The sequence below is a fragment of the Acomys russatus genome, chromosome 21, assembly GCF_903995435.1.
Source record: "Acomys russatus chromosome 21, mAcoRus1.1, whole genome shotgun sequence".
Classification (NCBI taxonomy): Eukaryota; Metazoa; Chordata; class Mammalia; order Rodentia; family Muridae; genus Acomys; species Acomys russatus.
This window is the reverse complement of record NC_067157.1, coordinates 53,059,812-53,081,703: the sequence shown is the minus strand read 5'-3', so window position 1 is coordinate 53,081,703 and position 21,892 is coordinate 53,059,812. Positions and strand designations below refer to the sequence as shown.

General features: G+C 48.1%; 1 protein-coding gene across 2 annotated transcripts in view; it reads right to left on the bottom strand.

Annotated features, from left to right (window-relative positions):
* Map3k4 (mitogen-activated protein kinase kinase kinase 4) overlaps nt 1-21,892 on the bottom strand; it is a 90,171-nt gene that overhangs the window by 17,857 nt on the left and 50,422 nt on the right. For both annotated transcript variants that reach the window (XM_051164622.1, XM_051164623.1), the window contains exons 4-15: nt 16,197-16,439; nt 14,223-14,369; nt 10,422-10,579; nt 9,197-9,313; nt 8,014-8,113; nt 7,843-7,926; nt 6,344-6,610; nt 5,091-5,240; nt 3,117-3,278; nt 2,548-2,681; nt 1,583-1,661; nt 815-881 (exon numbers count right to left, since the gene is read on the bottom strand). In XM_051164622.1, the coding sequence (XP_051020579.1) occupies nt 815-881; nt 1,583-1,661; nt 2,548-2,681; nt 3,117-3,278; nt 5,091-5,240; nt 6,344-6,610; nt 7,843-7,926; nt 8,014-8,113; nt 9,197-9,313; nt 10,422-10,579; nt 14,223-14,369; nt 16,197-16,439 (1,708 nt within the window). The remainder of the gene's footprint in view (nt 1-814; nt 882-1,582; nt 1,662-2,547; nt 2,682-3,116; nt 3,279-5,090; nt 5,241-6,343; nt 6,611-7,842; nt 7,927-8,013; nt 8,114-9,196; nt 9,314-10,421; nt 10,580-14,222; nt 14,370-16,196; nt 16,440-21,892) is intronic.

Below are 21,892 nucleotides of genomic sequence, written 5' to 3'. Positions count from 1 at the left end.
GACTTACTCTGTAGATCAGGCTGGCCTCAAACTCACAGAGATCCACCTGCCTCTGCCTCTGGAGTACTGGGATTAAAAATGTGCGCCACCACGCCTGGCTTAGTTGATACAATTTAAGGTCTCAATTTTAGAGTATTTATGGCATAAGTACTCACAGACTATATCAAGAATGACACAATCTTTCTTAATAAATATTTTCTTTTTTAAGGACTCAGCATACACTGTAAATCTGATTAAAAATAAAAATACTGTGTCTTGGCAGAAATTTTTTTTTTTTTTTTTTTGCAAAGCTTTCTCTGTATAACTCTGGCTATCCTGGAACTCACTCTGTAGACGAGGCTGGCCTTGAACTCAGAGATCTGCCTGCCTCTGCCCCCCAAATACTGGAATTAAAGGTGTGTGCCACCACGGCCCAGCTAAGAAATTCATTTTTAAAAACTGAAATCAAGTCAACACTTACCCAAGTGAGTGGTGAAGAAGGAAAAGCATAGAAAAAACAAATAACCCTCATCCCTGAGATAAGGGGAACCAAAGGAACCCCTTCCCATGTGCCCCACACACAAAGATTTTAACCAGGAGAACAGGGTGCTGTATTAACACTAGAAAAACAAAAACCAGTTCAAATGTACAGCTGCTGGAACACCTCACGCTGCCATTTTAATCTTTCTGTAGGGTTTAGACTGCGGAATTTCCAGCACAAACCTCATCTCTGCTACCCTCTGAATATCTTTAAAAATATTCTTACAAATGACATCAATTTCAAGACAATTTGCTCATCAAACCCGGTGTGTGCTGGTCTCACCAAGATACAAACCTGTGACAGGGCTGTGTGGCTTGCCTATGACATGGCCAATACACTCATTCATCAAGGCTTGCAAACTCTAGAAACCAAAGAAAAATTGGAAGATAAAGAAAGTAAATTCTTAGTTATGTACTTAGCACACTAGACTCAGTCTATCTGAAAGCAACATTTGACATTAAGCAAATACTTTCAGTTAGTTTAAAAGACAAAAGATACAAGCATAAATTGGGTACAAATTAAATACTATTTACTATTATAGATTCTATTTTCACAAATAAGCAACTTAGCAGACTATTCCCACGAATGAGTGATATCAATAAGCAAAGATGAACGTGTCTCTGTGATCAGAGGGCAACAGAAGGGGAAGTCACATCTGTGCAACACCACCAGCTGATGTGACTGAGCAGAGCAGTAACAGCCTATGGCACTGACTCTGAAGATGGACACTGAGGGCAAACAGTCAATCCTGCTCTCCATTAGCTTCCAAAGGGCAGCCACTGAGCTGGCAGCTTATAAAATATGACACTAGCATCTACTTCAGAAATTTGAGGGCGAGAGGCTACCAGCTAGTCAGCTGCACACAGCTGTAATGACAGAAGAGCAGTGAAAACCATGCTGCATTTTTTTAAGAGCACAGGACTTTAATGGCTCATCATCCTCACAGAAATGACAGAAAGTGTACTGAGGAATCAGGACTCCATAAAAAAAGTACACATTAAGGAGAGAAAAGTGACCCACTTGGTTCTTATTTAACAGAAAAATATTTGAAGTATGCCATACCAGGAAGTCGTCTTCTGGTAAAGCTGAGATAAAGGCAGGTTCAATGGCTTGTAGGAAATCAAATCCTTGAGTGGCCCACCTGTCATATGAAAATATTCAACAGTCACATAACAGCTGGAGAAGTGCTGCAGAGTACACAACACTAAGATCAGCAGAAAAGTCACTAGAGACTTACGATCTAGTTACTATCCATTTGAACGACAAATGATACAAGTATAAAGTGTATACAAGTTAAATACATTTAAACACTATAGATTCTATTTTCATAAATAAAAGCAACTTAGCAGACTATTCCCCATAAGCAATGATACCCATAGGCAGAGATGCACCTGTCTCCATGTAACATGTACGCTACATACTACCAAACGCTTGGTCTGTTCTGACAAGGGGTGGGGGGGACGCTTGCTGTATAAACACCTGAGCAGACAACCTTACAGTGATGTTTTTGTTTTTGTTTTTAAAGGGCAGGATGGCTTTTTAAAGTCAGTTTTAACCAAGAAGCAGCACGAGGCCATTGAGGACAGTGGCACCCACAGCACCTGTGAGCTTGTAACACCAGGCTACGGTTGTGACGTCACATTCAGCTGGCTTGCACTGTTCTGACTCGGAAAGTGACTTCCAAGTGTCCCATGTCTGTCCACATGGATTACAGAATGCCAGGCCAGTTTTCAATCACACAATTTAGTGACAACTTTATGCTAGAGGAACAACTGCAGAGCGTTACAGATAGGGATGATTTACACATACACACACACACACACACACACACACACACACACACACACACACACACAGATCCCTCTTAGGAGGAATGCAGCTTAGGACATATTACAGACTTTAAAATGGCATTTTTAAAAGTACTGATTGCTCTCCTTGTATGATCCACTTATAAATTTCACATGGTACACAGAAACAGAATCCCTACATCCCTTGTGTAAGAATCGAGTGTGCCTCTTGGTTATTACCTGGGTCTTGTGCCTCTACCACTCTCACATTTGGTCAGGACATAATTCATCCACTTCTGGGCAAAACTTATGTATTTGTCTCCTATCTTCTGTCTGAATTCTCCAGACATCAAACGAACAACTTCTTTATGATACTGTAAAAATATTTCACATACATCAAAATTAACAAAACCATCCAAGCAACATCTATACACAATAATGCTGCATTTACCTGAAATGTCTATTTCTAAAAATGAACAGGACAATCTAATTAGTATACATACTCTGAATGACCCACTGGATTACACAATATAGTCACAAAATATAGTTTGGTAAATAAATGCTTTATTCATATTTAAGTTAGGAATATACTTTTATTATATTAAATATCCTTTAAAGAAAGTTTTAAAATACAGGAAATAGCTGTGAGTAGAAAATAAAATCTGGGCAACTATGAACTTTAAAAGAAAGCTAATGTTCCGACAATCCATGGTAGTGTAAGGCGACATTACAAACAACAGAAGCGCTCTCAGCGCAGAGTCCACACAGCAGACTCTGCACTGTGCGCTGTCCCCTGCACTGGCACCTACCTCGAACCCAAAGTTGTAGCCCTGAATCATGGCCTCTCGGTAGTACTGCTGCAGCGTGGCAGACTCGGACTCGTCAGCCTCAGCATCAGACTCCAGGGTGAACATGTGCTCCACTCGGTCAATGGCATCGCTTATTCTGTTGCACAGCTCAAGGGCATCGTTCTGAGGAGACCCAAACCGTGAATGATTAGCCTAAAGAGAGGCAAACCAGCACTCCCCACAGGAGGATTGCACCATCACCACAGGCAGACACCACAGAGACACTTTATCCAAAACGTGACAGAGAAATCCTGTTTCCACCATTCTCTATGTGAAGTATTCTTTAATACCTTACAAGTCACTTGGTGGAAGCAACCACATGAAGCGGCTGCACACCTAACCGCATTCTGGTCTTTGAACAGGCGTTGATGTCCTTGACACTTCTGTACAATAACCACAGGAGATCATCAATGGAGGAGGAGGAAGAGGAGGAGGAGGAAGAGGAGGAAGAGGAAGAAGAGGAGGAAGAAGAAGAGGAGGAGGAAGAAGAGGAGGAGGTTAGGTCCACTGCCACCTGGTGGGTGGAGGTCAAGGATGCTGCCAAATATCCCACAACACAGGAGAGACATCTTCTTACCACTCCGAACAAAAGGAGACACTCCTACCATCATCCAAACAAAAAGAGCCGCCCTGCACCCCATATATTAGGTAGCACACCACCACCACCACCTCACATAACAAGAGATGCCCCATCACCCCACACAACAAAGAATCACTGTCTCCAGTGTCAACAGAGCAAAGGCTGAGAGATCTGTCTTAATGTAAGTTCTCTTAAGCAACATAAGGCTAGCCCCACACTCACCCCCTTTCTAGCCATCTCTCACACCCTTCCACACGGAGAATCAATAGATTCACATTTCAGTGCAAAGTATTCCTCAAAAATCTTCCAAAATCCCACTGCTCAATATATAGAATCAGGTACTCCTCAACCCTCAGTCTGGGCCGATCTGACTTCACCAGCTTTGGCTCCAGTATGGTCTCCCTTTTTTGCAGTATATGTCAAACCAGACTGTGATACTTGGTCAGCACATCCGCGACCTTGACCCATGGACATCAGTGCCCGAGTGATGCTTTTGTCAGTTACTCCTCAGCCTTCCTGTTTGACACTCTGCCAGCTTCGCTACCAAAATGCAATTCCCAGACGCTATGAGGAGGTGCTGGCCTCTCAGTGTGACGGCAGTCCACACCCTGCAGCCAGGTTCTCCAAGCTGAGGTAAACTCAGGCCGCACAGCGCCCTCCATTCTACAGAGTACCCTAGCTTGGTATTGGGGTGGGAGAACAGTTTCTAAGAGATTGATCAATAAATAAAATAAATTGGATTGGTAGGAGAAGACCAGCATTCACTGAACAACTTGCACTTCCCTGGAGTCTCTAAGATGCCACAGTGCTGTACTGTGAAGGCTTAACCAACAGCTTCTGCAGGAAGCCGAGGAAAGCAGGACCTAGGAAAGCAGGACCTAAGAACGCAGTACCAAACACAGGTGCAGACAGAAAGAGTGAGGAGGTGCACAGCTGTGGCTGCTACAGACCGCAAGGCCTGCACGTCTGCCCACACCGATTCTTTCTGTTAGAGTTCACTTGGCTGAATCATGTATTGAACAAAATAATAAGCAACTCTTTGACCATGCAGAAAGAGCACCTGTAGCAAACACTGAAAACTGCTAAAGGTGAAAGAAACTTAACAGAAGGAAGAAGCCGAGATCTCATTCTCAACTTTGCCAACCAGACAGCCCTGGCACATCCGTAAGGTCAGGAAACCACTCAGTTTCCATCTTTCCCAGCTCTATAGTTTCAGGAAACACCTGGGAAGTGCTTCATTTACACATGTGCACAAGTGTATACTAGGAAGGATGGGGGGCACTCATCCCTCAAATGACATCCCCCCATACCATGTGACATTGCACTCAGAGGCCAGGGTGGCAAGGTTACAGTACCTTAAGCTGCTGCAAAGCTTTGGCAATGACAGGCTGACTGGACGTCTGCTCATGGCGTAGAGTCATCAGCCCCTCAATGGACTGTTGGAAAGCTTTTCTCTGAAGTATGAGATGAGCAGACTCCATGACAACCAGCAGAAGATTGTCCACCTGGAAGGAAAACCAAACACAGGACATGCAAACAGCTCAGTGACTGCTCTCCCACTGTATTGCACTCCCACCCCCAAATAGCACCACCCTCAGGACTGCCATGCAACTGCTAGCCACACGGCCAGGATCACCTGCAGGCCCAGCTACCACAGGCCAGGGCAGCAAGCTCTTCAGTCAAGGGAAGAGGAGCCCCACACTCCACTGGGACAGGGCATGGGCACACATGGGTTGTGTGTGTTGGAGCAGCCCCGGAGATAGGAAGACAGAGAAGATGAGAGCCCTGGCATTGATCACTGAGATATCAGGGCTGGGGGACCGAGAGCTACTACAGCATTTGGGGGAGAGCTGCATGTTGTCATAACCGCTCTCCAACCAAAAAACTAACTGGAGATTAACTGGGGAGGGAAGGAGGCTTGAAGGAGGAAAACTACAAGCAGGAAAGCCCGGCTGCTCAAGAAAGGCAGTGATGCTTGAACTGTGGTGGTGGCCCTGGCAACACCAGACAGATCGTTAGCTGAACACATGTCTGGCTGCCAGACTGACTTAAACAAGTGAGTGGGCGTGCTTGACTGAGAATGCAAGAGAAAGAACAGAAAAAAAAAAAAAGAAAAAAGAAAAGAAAAGAAAAGAAAAAAAAAGAGAAAGAACAGGTGGGTGGGATGGGAGAGATGCAGCTGGTCCAGCAGAGCTCCAGGTGAGTGTGAACACTGCTCTCACTGCCCCTATGCTGGCCACACGTGTGAGGGGCCTCCTGACAGCAGGCCATGAGGCGTCCCTAAGCAGCACTGGGGGCAGCACTGTTCCTGCTCTTCAGAGGCATTCTGGGACTGGGCTGTCTGGAATTAGGACTCATCAATGGAATTATGGCTTTCAAATCTAACCAATTGAAAATACATAAATCAAACATGCAGGCCATTTCAAACATTCCAGTACAATTTGACACACTTAGCAAACTTGCTGGGATACTTTTAGTACAATCATGTTAACAATTCATGTAGGGAACCACACAGGCCCATTTCTAGGGGGCATACACTTCAGGTCATTTGGGGTGATGTTTCTAATTGGCCACAGCCTGTTTCACACAGGCCCTTCCAAACACCCACCTGCATGCTTCTCAGGGTGTCAACAGTCTCCACCTGGGGCACGATTTTGACAGCCCGGGCTTCCCACGTGCCCCAGCTGTCCTCCGAGTCCCGGGCTCGGTCCCCGTGCTTGGTCAGCAGCAGAAAGGCGTCCATGAAGACGTCGTCTGGGTCCTTTGAGCAGTCCTTTCCCGTGGCAGCATTGAGTAACTGCAGAATAATTTTCTTCTCCTCTGCAAGGCTGTCAGGAACAAACACGTGCAAATTCTCCAGCCCAGGAATCTGCACCTGGAAAAGAAACAGCCCATTCTTAAACTAAGAGATGTGAGAGCAAGAGCAGCCAGGGCAGGGTGCAAGCCTGTATTCATGGCCCTCAGAAGGCAACCAGGGCTATACAGTGAATTCAAGGCCAGCCCAGGGGTTTCAGCGTGGGAGTGGACAGACAAACAGGTTCCAGAAAGAGGACGTGTGTGCGAGAGGCGTGAGTGCCAACAGCAAGCTGAACTGCGAGTACCTCGTTGACTGAGGTTGAGTCAAGAAGGGCGAGGGGCTGGGAGGGCTCTGGGCCAGTACTGAAGTTTCTCCAGGTACAGGGCTTCACTGTGCCACGTGCAACGGCTAGTTCTTCATGGGTGTGCCTGCCTGGTATAGCCTGTGAGCGCTACTGTCAGGCTGGTCTACGAGGCAGGGGCATTATACTGCCATGATGGGGTGCACAGCAGCCACCCCTCCATCACACATCCCCAGTGTACTAAATAGTTGTCTATCAACTTGACCTACGCTAGAGTCACTGAAGAGGAGGGAACCTCAGCTGAGAAAACGCCTCCATAAGCTCAGGCACTGGGCAAGCCTGTAGAGCATTTTCTTAATTAGTGATTGACAGGGGAGGGCCCAGTCTATTTGGATGATACCATGAGGAACAAGCTAGTAAGTAACAGTTTTCCACGGCTTCTGGATCAGCTCCTGCCTTCAGGTTCCTGCCTTCCCTTTAATGATGAACAGCGGTATGGAACTGTAAACGAAATAAACCCCTTTCCTCCCCAAGGTGCTTTGGTCATGGTGTTTCATCACAACAGAAACCCTAACTAACACACCCAGGCTTGGCTTACAGTTGCCAATGACATGTCATATGCAGGTCCCAAAGTGACAAATCTCAAACAACCTAAAGAGGTGTAGAGTTACGCCCAAAGAGTAACTTGATGACCAAGGTAACCATCGCCAAAGAGCCATGCAGACCTTGGAGTGCAGAAGACCTGAGGGCAAATGCTAAGATGGCTACCAAAGTCAGTAATATTGTTTATAGTCACTATTATAGTCACTGTTTTAAATAGGTATTTACCCGTTTATGCATAACTAAGTTAATAACCGTATACATTGTGGTTGATCATTTGTATTTACAAACAAGCTCAATATAAGGAAGTGTGTTCTTCTGTGAACGTGTGTGAATAAGCAGCCTCTCCAGAAGGCCGGAGAGACTGAGGACTGAGGGACACCACGGGGACTCATGGGGATTCACTCACCTTAACATACTGCTTTGCTTCCAGAACATCCAGGAGCTCTCGGACCGAGGCAGACAGTACAAACTCTGCTGCTATTTCCAGGTCCTAGGATCACAGAAAGGAAACTTCCTTAGGCTCAGCTCTAAGATAGAAGATGGGAGATGGGCAGCAGCGACCAGGTGGTGGACTCACCTTCCTTAGCATTTTAGCAAAGCCCAGTGCCTTGGAGGCCCTTTCCCTGGCTTCGTGGAAGAGCTCCTTGAGTGCCCGGCTGATCTCTATGACAGATCTCCTGCCAGGGGTAAAGTTCAGTTAGCTCACATAGGGGGGCACTGAGCACAAGAGCAACTACTAACAAACACGAAGCGAATTTCAAAGCCTAGCAACCAATATGGCCTTCATCCATAGAACAAGCAGCTACTGAGAGTGTGGCTCAAATCCCAGGAAACCTGAGCCACAGAGCTCTGTAGTAACTACTTGAACCCTTTTGATGCACGTAGGGGGTGTCGACACACAGTACATTTAATTTTCTAGACAATATGACAAGTTCTTAGACATCATAATAACTGAGAAGAAATAGACACCCAGTGTGGTGCAACAGCCAGCCCCTCATACCATCTCCTGGCTCATGCTGAGTTGTGTGGCACCACACTGCCACCACAGCTGACCACAGGGGCAGGACACCACGGAGCTGGAGTAGCCATGCCCTTCCACAGACAGCCCTTTGAGATCCATCTCTGGCAGGCAAGCAGTCTGCAAAGAGCTGCTGCCCAGCTCTCTGCCTCCACTCTTCATTTGCATTAACAACTTAGAACTACAGCACCCACACACTGGCACACACAGACACAGACACACACACACGCACACACACACACACACGCACACACACACAGAAATGAAGAGAGGGAGGGAGGGAAGGGGGAGAGAGGGAGGGAGGAAAGAGGGAGGGAGGGAGGGAGGAAAGAGGGAAGGAAGGAGGGAGGGAAGATAATCTCAATGGTTCAATAGCAACCAGAAGATGCTGGAGGGAATTCAACAGATGAGCCATGTCCCATGTGTTTACCCTAATGTGCAACAGAAGGGATAAGCCGTGTATAAACATGTGCCCAAGGGCATTAAAAGATAGCAGGGGTTTAAAGAACAAAACTGTAACGTTTAAAGATGCTGCAGGAACCATGGGAGCAGACTGCTGTGGCAGCCATTTTCAGTTAATATCCACTGTCTTCACTATGTTAAAGCGTTCGCCTATAAAGAAGCGTTCACGTAAAGCCAGAAGCACTGACAATTCCTGTCCATCACTGTCCGGTCTGAACAAAGCCCTTCAGAAGTAAAACTCCACAGTAAGAAATGGCCAGAAAGCCAGTGTGTCACCAACCTTAACTCATCCGCCGCACTGCTGTCATCAGCGCTGGTCCAGAGCTCAGCACAGCTCTCCTGTAGGCCGGATTCCAGAAAGCTCCCCGTGGATTTCAGTAGCATCCCGGCAATGTCACTGGGGTCAAACAAGAAAGCAGAGGCAAATCAGCTGTTGCCGCAACAGTTACCAGTGGGAGTTTCCTCTTAGCACAAGACCGAGGAGAAAACACAGAAATCTACAGCTCAGCCCATCTTTCTTCTATTACACAGCACTGAATATAAACCATAATGGTAAATTGTATGTGGTGGTCACATGATTACTCTGCTATTGTTTAAATGTTCAAGATGACATAAAATGCCTCAAACAAACCAAATGATAGGATAGAAAAGCAAAGTAAACTGAAATACAGCCATTTTTTAACTTTCTCTCAAGGTGATCTCTTACAGCTGATGAACACAATATTCCCTCCCCACCTGTACTTTCTCAAGGACCAGACAACTTAAACACCCAATTTAATTTAGTGTTACTGAACACCCACACACACAGAACAGAGTCAGTCATTGAGATAAACCTTCAACATCACTATGGACCTCGACAATGTTCAAGAAAAGGCAGTGATGAGCTAGTGAGAGAGCAAGGGTAAGTATGCAGCCATCATCAGAGGGGGAAAGGAACAGGGCAGGGCTGGCATCAGAGAAGATCAGCCCCAGCTGGTGGTGAAGCCTCTGCTGGACAGAAAGGCCAGCTACAAGCAACAGCCGAATGCTGGCAGGAAGGGGTGCACAGCTGTGTTGGTGCACAGGCCTCACAGGGAGGGGTGCACAGCCGTGTTGGTGCACAGGCCTCACAGGGAGGGGTGCACAGCCGTGTTGGTGCACAGGCCTCACAGGGAGGGGTGCACAGCTGTGTTGGTGCACAGGCCTCACAGGGAGGGGTGCACAGCTGTGTTGGTGCACAGGCCTCACAGGGAGGGGTGCACAGCTGAGCTGGTGCACAGGCCTCACAGGGAGGGGTGCACAGCTGAGCTGGTGCACAGGCCTCACAGGGAGGGGTCCACAGCTGTGTTGGTGCACAGGCCTCACAAGGAGGGGTGCACAGCTGTGTTGGTGCACAGGCCTCACAGGGAGGGGTGCACAGCTGTGTTGGTGCACAGGCCTCACAGGGAGGGGTGCACAGCTGAGCTGGTGCACACGCCTCACAGGGAAGGGCCAGAAAGGAAAGTGTTCAAGCACAAGGTTTCTACCAGAAAAGCTTCCCAGCCTGTGCTTCTCCTCCGCGGATGTAATGAGTTATTTCTTTGGTGAAGTTCCATTCTTCTTCTAGCAGGTTCTTTAAGCTGTGGGAAGCCTGAGGTAACTGCTGCAGCATGTGGATCCAGCTTCTCATGTAATCAAAGTATACCTTGGAACAAAATATACAACACCATGCTTCAGAGAAGTCAGCCACTGACACCCTAACCTGTTAACACGCAATAGAAGCAGAGGGGTGAGACAGAGGAGGATTGTGGGAAGCATGGCACGGGGGAACAAGGCCACACCACAGCCAGCTGCTGTCTAAATGAGGGCTCATCTTCAGCTACAAGAGTCTCCAGGGACAACACATTCACAGCCTTTCAGACTCCTGCCAAGTAACCAAATAATCACAGAATACAGCAAAATGTAGTGATATAAACAAAGCACACGAAGACTCGCCACGAAGCTGGCCACGGTTCCTTTGGGAAGTTACTGTTTTGTTCTTTACTGATTTTAGCTGGAGAGGGTTATCAGCGCGTGTCCCACCAACCCTTCCTGACCCAATTCCGTGACGTGAATGTCCAAGGCTTATTACATATAGATTATGATGCAGAGTCAGTGGGTACAGAGACTGTATCCACTACAAGTGACTATCCCTAAATTCCCACCTTGAGTTCTCCATCAGCTGAGAGTGTGTGATGGTTAGCACTGATCGCCAACTTGACAGACCTAGAAACCTTGGGGAGATGAGCTCTGGCGTGCCTGTGGGGACTCTTGACTATGCTACCTGCAATGGAGGATTACCTTGTTTGTGCTGAGGTAGGACAACCTGTCCATTGGGGGGCTGGGGGTGGGGGTATGGGGGGGGGGGGGGAGCACCATTCCCTGGCTGGGATCCAGCTGTGTAAATGCAGAAAGAGCTGAGCAGCTGCATGCATTCAATCACTCTCTTCTTCCTCACTGTGAATGTGATGTAGCCAGATGCTTCAAGCTCCTGCCACTGTGGCATCCCAGCCACTGTGGCATCCCAGCCAGCATGGACAGTATCTTTGGTCCATGAGCCACAAAAGGCCCTTTCTCTCTTAACTTGCTTTGCCACTATTATTTTATTCCAGCAACAAGAAAAGAAACCATGACAGTGTTCCTCTGACAAGCAGCTTCCTCTCACTGCACTCTGGAAGGAAGGCTACTGCAGAAGACGCATTGGTGCACGCTCTGATCTAAGGGATGAGCTGACCACACATTCTCTACATCAGAGCTGTGAAGACACAACTCCACCTTCTCACACTCAATGTGACATGGCCATGAAGAAACAGAGCCCAGCCTCACTGCCCAACTCCCAAGTACTCCCCACACTGTCACACACCCAAGGTGACCTTCTCCCTCCCCAGCCTGTTTCCTCCATTTTTTCCTTTTCTTGAGCCAGTTCTGCTATATAGCCCAGGCTAGACTTGAACCCATGGCCCTTTTGCCTGATGAGACCCCAAGTGTACACATCATAACTGACTGAGTCACTGCACTCTGAATGTGCACACTATGGCTAACTGAGCCACTGTGCACTCTGTGTGCACACCATGGCTGACTGAGCCACTGTGCATCCTGAGTGTGCACACCCCAGCTGACTGAGCCACTGTGCACTCTGTGTGCATACCACACCTGACTGAGGCACTGTGCATCCTGAGTATGCACACCCCAGCTGACTGAGGCACTGTGCACTCTGAGTGTGCACACCCCAGCTGACTGGGTCACTGTGCACTCTTGAGTGTGTACACCCCAGCTGAGGCACTGTGCACTCTGAGTGTACATACCACAGCAGGCTGAGTCACTGTGTACTGAGTGTGCACACCATGCTGATTGAGCTACTGTGTACTCTGAGTATGCACACCATGCTGACTGAGTCACTATGCACTCTGAGTGTGCACACCACACTGACTGAGTCACTATGCACTCTGAGTGTGCACACCCGGCTGACTGACTGTGACACTATTACTGATTTCCAGACAGTGTTCTGTATCTTTGAATGCTCTGGGTCCTGCACTCATTGGCCTGTAGCCGAGGACCCTGCAGGCTCAGGTTTGCTCTGACTGGAGCTGAACACAAGAAAGAACCCAGTCTTCATGGGTCATGTGCTGTCTCACACAGGCCAGGCCCCTCCAGTTGGCTGACTTGTAAGATGGCTTCACCCTCCCAGTGAGCTCAGGGAGCAACTGCCTTCTGGGTGCTCAAGGGCAGCAAGGGTTGGTACTTATCTGTCTCCACTGTGCTTTAAAACAGCCATGCTTCCACTTTCTTACTCATAACCAAAACTACAACAGGGGTGCACAGCAAGCGCTTCATGCTGCTTACGTCCCCACCCCCACCTAGAGCCCCTTTATTCAGCCATCTACTGAGTCCAGACCTCGCCTGCCTTCAGGCCCCTGTAAGAACTCTTCATACAGGGTAGCAGCAGGGCACAGTGGAGGGGAGTGAGGAACGAGAGTTAAAACACAATCAAAGATGGGGCTAAGGCTAGACCCTTCCATCTCAGGGTCCCGGGTTCGTTCCCTAGAACCACATAAAACTGCTTCACAGCCCAACTTGTTACTGACTGCAGAAATCTCCAGAATTTCCAATGCAGCCACTTTACACACTGTCCTCTTACGTGTTCTCTCCAAACAACTGAAAATAATTCCAAACAAACATTTCTTATAGTACGCTGGCTATTGCAAGCCCCTGTGCCCACCACCCTCCGTCTCCCCTACGAAGGCTGGGAGGCCACTAAGAATGTGAATTCCCACCCTGTGCTGATAACTCCAAAGCCATATGTCATCTGGACAACACGTTGTGGACGAAACGGACCTGCACTTGGCTGGCAAGGCGTTTTCCCGTCTACCAGCCGAGGAAGTAGGATGCTGGCCACGGTGCTGTGGTCTGGCTGGGGCAAGGCACAGCAAGCACCTTCACCTGAAGTATTCGAATAGCAACCTGTGGGTCCCTAAGGATCTCACATGCTCTTCCTATACATGAACCCCACCACATAACGGGAAGTGAAAGAATTCCAGGTGCTGCCCCACCTCAGGGTGCTTCTGCCTGCTTACGTGTTTCTGTGTAGTGCTACAGTGCACATCCAACTGCAACTGCTGGGAGAGTTCAAAGAAGGAAAGGATGAATGTCGCCCTGAAGGCTGGACTCTCAGTGACTGGAGAGAGCCACATCCGCAGAGTAGGTCCTATGTGGGCAGAGGAGGGGTCAGTTCTGGCAGGAAAGAGTAGCGTTGTCAGCCTGAGACTAGACACGTGGAGCAAGTATGAGCTAGGCTCCATGGGGAAGAAAGAAGCCTGGCCTGTGCCTGCCCATCAGTCCACTGGCAAGCCCTGGCACAGGCTGCTTCTGTACGCGGCCCTTGGCTCATGCCTGAGATGCAGCACCCTGTGGACACGTCTGCAGCTGAGGAGTTCAGCTCAGCAGACGGCCACAGCCCTGGACATGCAGGAAGGAAGCAGTTCCCGTGGCCAGTCCCCACCAGAGCTGGTCTTCATTTCCCCACTGCTTCCTGAGCTATGAAAGGTCCCCGGTGCCTACCTCAGAAACTGTAAAAAGGGCTACTGTTTGGGGATTGAATGAAATAAGAACCAATTTTAATCTCTTTTCTAATATAATATAATCAGCAATGGACTGGGTTAAGGCTAGATCAAAATGTCAATTTTAAAAACCACTGAGACTTTTTAAAATATGGTTTTAGGGGGGAAAAGGTCCCCACCCGACATCACCCAGAAAGAGGCAGGTCAGACTGCCACATTCACCTAGCAACAGAGAAACACGCCCTCCCTTACCATCAGCATCTTCTGCAGGTCCTCCTCAAAAGCATCCATGTCGCAGTCGGTCTTCTCCAAGCCGTCCAGAACCTCCTGCAGCATGAACTGGTAATACTGCTTCATCAGCAGACCCCCCTTCAGGACCTCTTTACACTCGCGCACTAGCTGCAAGAGAGCACACACAAGACACAGCTGTCACTGCACACGCTGGCCACACTGGCTGCCAGTTCTCACAAACACCCCAGAGGGACCTTGCCTCTGAGGAACCTGAAACGGTTTCTGACTCCTGAGAAGCTTGTGTGGGTCAGCTCAGCCATCTTTAACACAGTGAAACATCAGAGAGTGGCCACTGCTCGGCTTGAATATATCTTACAAATCGCTTCATACTGAAAACAAATCTCACTTAGTGAGGCCACTTTTACCAATGTACACCATAAGACAAGAGGTAGAAGAGGAAAAAAAAAAAAAAAAAAAAAAAAAAACCTCATGAAATAGGAATTTTAACCAAAACCAAGATTTAAATAACATACCACAGAAAATGGCGGCTTCTGAGTAACAGAGCATGGTTTGCCTGCTGCGGTGTGTGGCTTCATCTACTACCAAAAGCTGCAAACCAAGCTGACTCTAAACTTAGTCTGATGAAATTAGAACTCAAGGAAAACAGGAAAGGATGACAACACGGCATTTACCAGTGTAGCAGGGACTGCAGGGGTAGAATACAGAAAGAGGCAACCGAGAAAGCCCCTTCCATGGTGAGCGCTGGGACACGGTGCCCTCACCTACGGTCCCAGGGGTGAGGGCAGACCTATGCTGGCACACTGAGTTTCAGAGGCAGCAGCCACAAGAGTTCCAGAGCAGTAGCTAGGAACAGCGGCTGTAGCTTCCCAGACTCTACAAAGTGGGTAGTTCACTACTGACTACTACACTTGCCCCCAAGAACTAATCAGAGATGCCCCTAGCCTTACCCACAAGCCTGCGGGTACACCGACACTAGGGAGCCCCGCGGCCATTGAAAGTCTTGTGTTGATAGCGTATTTAGAGAGAAGTGGGAAGAATCACATGTGTGTGCACAAACACACACACATCAGAAACACACACCAATGCACTCTCTTATTTTATGTGTAGGAAATGTATGTGTGCAGGGAAGACAGCTGGATGGAAACACACATGCTCTGTGGTCGTCTCTTCAGTGCCAGGAGAACAGAGGAATATTTTTAATTTGTTCCTTTCTATGCTTTTCAATTTGTCTAAAACAAGAAACACACTGGCTTCTATAGAGAGAAGCTCTTCAGTGCCCCTCAGACAGCTAGTCACGGTATAACAACTATAGCTAAATCTTCCAAGAGTGTCTGTGCCTACTTCTCTGTATTAAACACCCTCTAGGAATTTACTACTAATCCTTGAATTTTTAAAACAGAAAATTTCTATTCTCTTTTTTCTCTAAAATACTGTATCAATCCTAGTACCATCACTGTTGGAAGTGCTTTAACATAAATTGCTATTTAACACTGTCAGGGCCCCATTAGTGAAGTAGACTCCACCCTGTCCCACAGGGTTACAGCTGACTATCTGATGAGGGATGGGGATAGGTATTTGACTAGCTAGGCACACCTGCCTGCTAGCAGATACAGAGAACACGATAGAACTATGGCCAGGTGGACCAGGAAGACAATAACGAAAAATGAGATAGCGGGAAGGCAGTGGAGCCAATGTAGGAAAAAGCTCTGGCTGGTACAGAGTGTCAACTGGATACTCTGTTCAAGTGGCAAGTGACAAGGAGCCTACTCCCAAATGACCTCAGTAGTCACCCTCACCTACACTTGACCAAAGATGCAAACACATGTCCTATGTGGACCTGCTGTTGTGAGCTGCTGCACCTGTCTGCCTTCAACTGTGCTGTCCTGTGATTCACAGAGGTGAGCGGCCCTTCAGCCTCTGGCATGGGATGTGAGGCTCTAAACGGCTTTATATTAATCAGTGTTGGAAACGAACCTGTTTGATGCTCAGGAGAGATGGCTCTCCGGCAGGCCTCTGCTCCAGCCGCAGCTTCAGACACTCGTGGATGACGTTGAGCAGGACGCGGCAGAGCACGAGGAAGGCAGGCTCGAAGGAGGGCAGGTCCATGGCCTTCAGCTCTTCCCAAGACACAGCACTGCACTTCTGCTCTGAGGAGGGCGGTGTCCCCGACAACTGCACATAATCCGAGCCCCACATGGGACCTGGAAAGTCAGAGAACTGCAGCGAAAGTTCAGGACAGATTAAAACTGTGTGCAGGACATGACCTGAGGCTGTGGCTATAGGTTTTGCTACAACCTGTTGACTTAGCTACAAAATTCTCCTTCTAAAATGAATAGGATCTCCAACAACTCAACATTTACACAGAGACCTCAAAAGTCCCAGAGGGTTAGAAAACCAAACGTTACACTTTCATCAAGGGCAGAGCAATGAGAGGTTTTTTGTTTTGATTTGTTGTTGTTGTTGTTGTTTAAACAAAACCATCAGGACATACTACACACAGCACCATCTACAACTCTGTCTAGACTGAGAAATCATGGAACTGCTAGAGGCAAGAAAAAAAATTGTAAAACTCCTAAATAGCTGCTTATATGAAAATAAAAACTTGAGAGTTCAGCCAGCCTTGCATACATTCTGAGTCACACTTCCTGATGCTGCAAAGGACACTCTCTTCCCATAGCAGCCCTGTCACCTGTCACTTCACTCTGTCCTGCTCAAATTCTTAAGCTTTCCCCCAGTAAGTGGGGGACCTGGGACTTTTCCCCCCTCATTCTTAAGCCTCTGGCCCTGCCCCACCACCACCATCTTCACCAGCAGCAGCATTAAAAAACGTTGACCTCTTTTATGAAGTGAGGTCATCAAAATTTGAAAGTCTCAACTTCTTGCATCTCTAACTGTAGCTCATTCTGTAGCTGTGGTGTCACTGGTATCTGTTTCCCTCGACACTTCGGGAACACTTTATTGTTCTCCACTCATCTTTACACACTCACCTGATGACAAGTAAACTGTAGCCTCAGCCACATCCAAGGCAATCTACATTTGCTAGAGGCACAGAGCCCACTGACCCTTTCAAGGCCACATCCCCACCTACCAACTAAAGCCCTTGCCTCACTCCTCACCCCTCCCCCCGTCCCCCAGCCAGGTGCCCTCATCCTTTCTCAGTGCTGGCACACAAGGTTTCATTGGGCCTCATACGTAAGCTCATACATAATGCTGCCCTTGGCCCAGGCTGCTTGCTCCCCTAAGAACTTCCCTCACTCAGCCTATACCTGTCTAAGGGTTTCCTTCACCCTACAGCATGCCATGAACCACTATGCCTTGAGTTCATGTTGATTGGCACCATAGAAACATCACAGTCCAATGGGGGGGGGAGGGGGAATCAAGGCTACAGAGTCAGAAAGCCCGGCTTTGGGTCATTTAATTAGCTATATGGTTCTGGAAACATCATGTAGTCCTCAGGCTGGTTCTTATTTTCAAAACAGACTTGGACTTGGGATTCGGCTTAGTATTTGCCCGTGTGAGGCCCTACACACACACACTCTGTCTCTTTCTCTCTCTCTCTCTCCGACACCTTATACAAAGTAGAGCAACCTTCAAGGGCTCAGAAGCTAACTTACAAAGCACCTTGGTTGCTAACTGGATGGACAATTCAATTATCTTCTTCAAGATGGCTCCCTGAGCCCGTGTTTCCCCTGTGGCTCTCCAAATACTGCTGTCCACAGTCACCTTACTGTACTGACATCCATGGGCTCTTCCTTATGAGCACCTCTACCATCTATGCATCCTAGCGACAGCCACACATGCTGGTTTTCAACAGTTCCCCACTGGCCTCAAGTCAGCCCCACAGGGCCTCGTTCTCAGGCTTGCCTTCCCTTCAGTCCTCCTCAGAGCTGCACTGGGACTTGTGAAGGCCACAGCCTCTTACTTTAGCCCCAAAGCCTGATATCCACACGCACACTGACCACACCAACCCTGAAGACCAATGTCAGACCTTACACCTTAGCAATTGCGCTCTGTGATTCTACACAGGTCAATCCCTGACAGATGACTCACTTTCTGCCTGAATGCTGCTTTGGGGAGCATGCCTCTCACAATCCACATGTCTCTCCAATGTGTGCTGAGTTACTCAGTCACGTCCACCACAGCACACTGAGTTCCCTGGTAGATCACCGGTTCTGAGAAAAAGACTCTTGATCTCCAGTTAGTAGGATCAGCCAGGCTCAGGTCAGCATCTGCCTTCTTACAAGGATGCCGAGCCCATTTTTGACCGATAAGTTAATGGTGAACACTCCGAAGGCACCCACCTGAATTCTGCTCCAGCTCCCCCAGCAGCAGCACCATGGACTGTATAGGCCCTGGCCTACTGTGTGAAGGTAAGTCCCTGGTTCTCAGACCTGTTCCTGTGCTACTTAAGGACTGCACCATAAACTGGAAAGTCTATGGAGCAGCAGACATGGGGTGAATGTGGGAGAAGCTGAGGTGAGACAAAATGTTAGCTCTAAGAGGCAGCATAACATTGCCAAGAGCAGGCACGGCTTAGCCAGACATGCAGGTTCATGTCCTGGTGCTGCCTACCCTTCTCCTCAGGCCCAGGCCACTGTCAGTCAGTGGCTCCTACTGGCTCTGGTCCCAGCTGTGCTGTTGCTATGTCGTTGCCATGGGATACAGCTCTCCCTGCAACTTCCGTCCAGCTCTGATCTTGCTGTCAGGTCTGATTCAGCTGGCGCACAGCTGTCAAAACCATGTGGCAGAGCTTTCCCCATGTAAATCTGTTTTAACACAGAAAACCTCTAGGCAAACAAGCAAGCATGTGCTTTCAAGGCTGTCACTCAATCAGAGCTCTTGTAACTTTACTTATGAAATCAGACAGACAACGATGGAACAAATAAGTTAGCCATGGCAGCTTCACAGTAACGCATGTTCACCACCCGTAGGGCAGGAGGACTGCTGGTGCTACAAGTGGCTGATGCAGACCTGCACTGTGCTAGACTGGCTACTTGCAAAGACCACAGACTGGTTCATAATGTCAGTCCTGAATTCCACATTAGAAGGTTTTACTTTGCTATCCAGGATGGGCATGTATGCTATTAAAGCTCTTTGGGTAATGCTGATGTGTAGTCAGGCCTGGAAACCGCTGGCCTATTTTTAAGCCTGATAGCTTAGACTCCGCCAATAGCGCATAGCACTGTGACTTGGGGGTCACTTCTTCTTTAAGCCAGCTTCCTCAGGGATAAACTGGAGCTGTGACACCGTCTGCCACCTGGTGAGGCTAAGCAACAGCCTTTTTTGTTGTTGTTTTGTTTCTGTTTTTCAAGACAGGATTTCTCTATGTATCCTTGGCTGTCCTAGACTCGCTTTGTAGACCAGGTTGGCCTCGAATTCACAGTGATCTGCCTGCCTCTGCCTCCCTCAGTGCTAGGATTACAGGCGTGCGCCACCACAACCGGCTTACATGATAATTTCTAATCTCAGAAGTGAGTGAGTGACCCAGCACTTTCTCAGTATTTGTGGTATTATGACAGATGCAGTCAAGCAGTGTTGGTATCTTACATACTACACTAAAGTAAACAAGCTCACTGAGGAGTGCTGGGAAAGGGCACTAACTAGGCAAGGACAACAGCAAAGGGAAATGCAGGAACTCTACATGGCAGCTCCATGTTTAGTCCTCATGGGGTAAAAGAGCACAAGCACACTAGACAGGCTCTCACCAGAAGAAAAACTAAACTAAACTAAACTAACGGGGGCAAGGAGGTGATGCCACACTAGCACCACAGCAAGGGCACCACCCTCTACAGGTAGATGGACAGGTAATCACAGGCCCATGCGTACACAGGAGACATCCCTGAGATAGCCTGGATACCGCAGCAGCCATGCTCAGTCTCTGCTGGGAAGGGCCAGGGGCCCTGTTCTCACAGGCAGTATCTACAGACAGGCAGGCACTGGAGGCTGGAAGCACTGTGCACGCTCAGGGAGCCTGGCCCGCTATCTGGAAATGGTTATCAGACACTTGAGCTGTGGGAATTTAGATCACAGTAAGGTAAGTGAAATCAGAAGGCCGCTGAAATCCAGGTGGGGTCTGCACAGAGGAGTGGGGAACCAGAAGATAAACCAGGAAGCCACAAAGACCTCAGGCCAGCTCTAGGTACACAGCGTGGAAGACCAGAGTTTATACACACACACACACACACACACACACACACACACACAATGCACTGTCCTGGCTCCAGGAGAAATTCTGCTGGCACTGAGTCTACACAGGGGTTTAAATATGTTTCATGTGATGACCTGAGAGTCTCTCATAGAACATTCTTTGAGACCACAGACAAGTGCCTCCCAAGTGAAGTCTGTCTGACAAGTGCTCCATCCACTAACTGGAGTGCACCTAGGGTGTCTGAGTGTGTGCTGGGGAGGCCAGTCTGCAGCCCTAGAGAGCAACAGTCACAGAATTCAAACAGGGCATGCTCAACTTACTAAAACAAATACAAGCAGACTCTGGTTATTTCTAGCTTACAATTTTTTTAAAACAATAAATATAATAAAGCTTTAGGGAGAAAATATTTTGTTAAGCATACTTCCAAAGGATTACTAAATGCTATTTACAAACACCAGATACAAGTAATTTAATCATAAGGAATAGGGTTATAAAGTCACACAGAAGGGAAAAAGCATCACAGATACATGTTACTTCTTTTCTATAAAACCCGTCAATGATGTCACCCAGAAGCCACAGAGGCAGAATACAGAATAGCCACACACTCTGCCCTGTCCGCCGCACAAACCCATCTAGAAGCATCCAACAGTGAAGCCGGGGTGCACAGGCTGGCGTGGTGTTTCAGGGTTGGGGGCTCAGCCCTCACTACCAGAAGACTTCAAAGGCCTCTAAATATGCCATTATTTGGAAGAGATTAAAGGTAAAATAACATTTTACGAAGAAAAGAAAAACCCATAGTAATTTACACTTAGCTTTAATGGGGGAAAGTGATGTAACAATAATCCTAAAAATAAAGGAGTTTGTATTGGATGTACATAGATTTTACCATCTATACAAATCCCTGCTGAGGCCTCACTAACTCTCTGGGTAGACAGGAGGGTATTAGTACATGAATTTCCCAGACAGAAGGATGAGAATCAAAAAGACAGAGTCAGTCACTCTAGAAACTGGGACCTGCCTACTAGACCTTAAAACGGGCCCCTGGCAGCTGCTCACACAGCTGCAGCAGACAGCCCCACAGGCCGAGCGCAACCTTTCTGTTCCTCTTGCTCTCTCTTCTCAGCTGCTGTCCTCACACTCTGGGCTTTACTTTTTCTAAAGCTCCTCTCCTGCCATGTGGCTGCTCTCCATGCCAGCTTGACTCCAGTGGTATGGCCATCTCTTCTCTGTCCCATCTCCCTTCTCCTGGCAGCTGTGAGCCTTACAGCGGGCTAGCCCTGAAGTTGCTCTTTGAAACTAATAAAAGAGCCTTAAAGCCAACTGTGGCTCTTTGCCTGAAACAGTTAGTAACATGACTAAGAAAAAATAAACTCAGGATACACATACACACGCATGCGCACGCACGCATACATACACACACACACACCTAAGTGCACAGCACACACAGCACACATGCACACGCGCACCCCTCCACTTACAGACACTGTGCTCGAGGTGGGAATAAGAACCAAGTCTTGCCTGT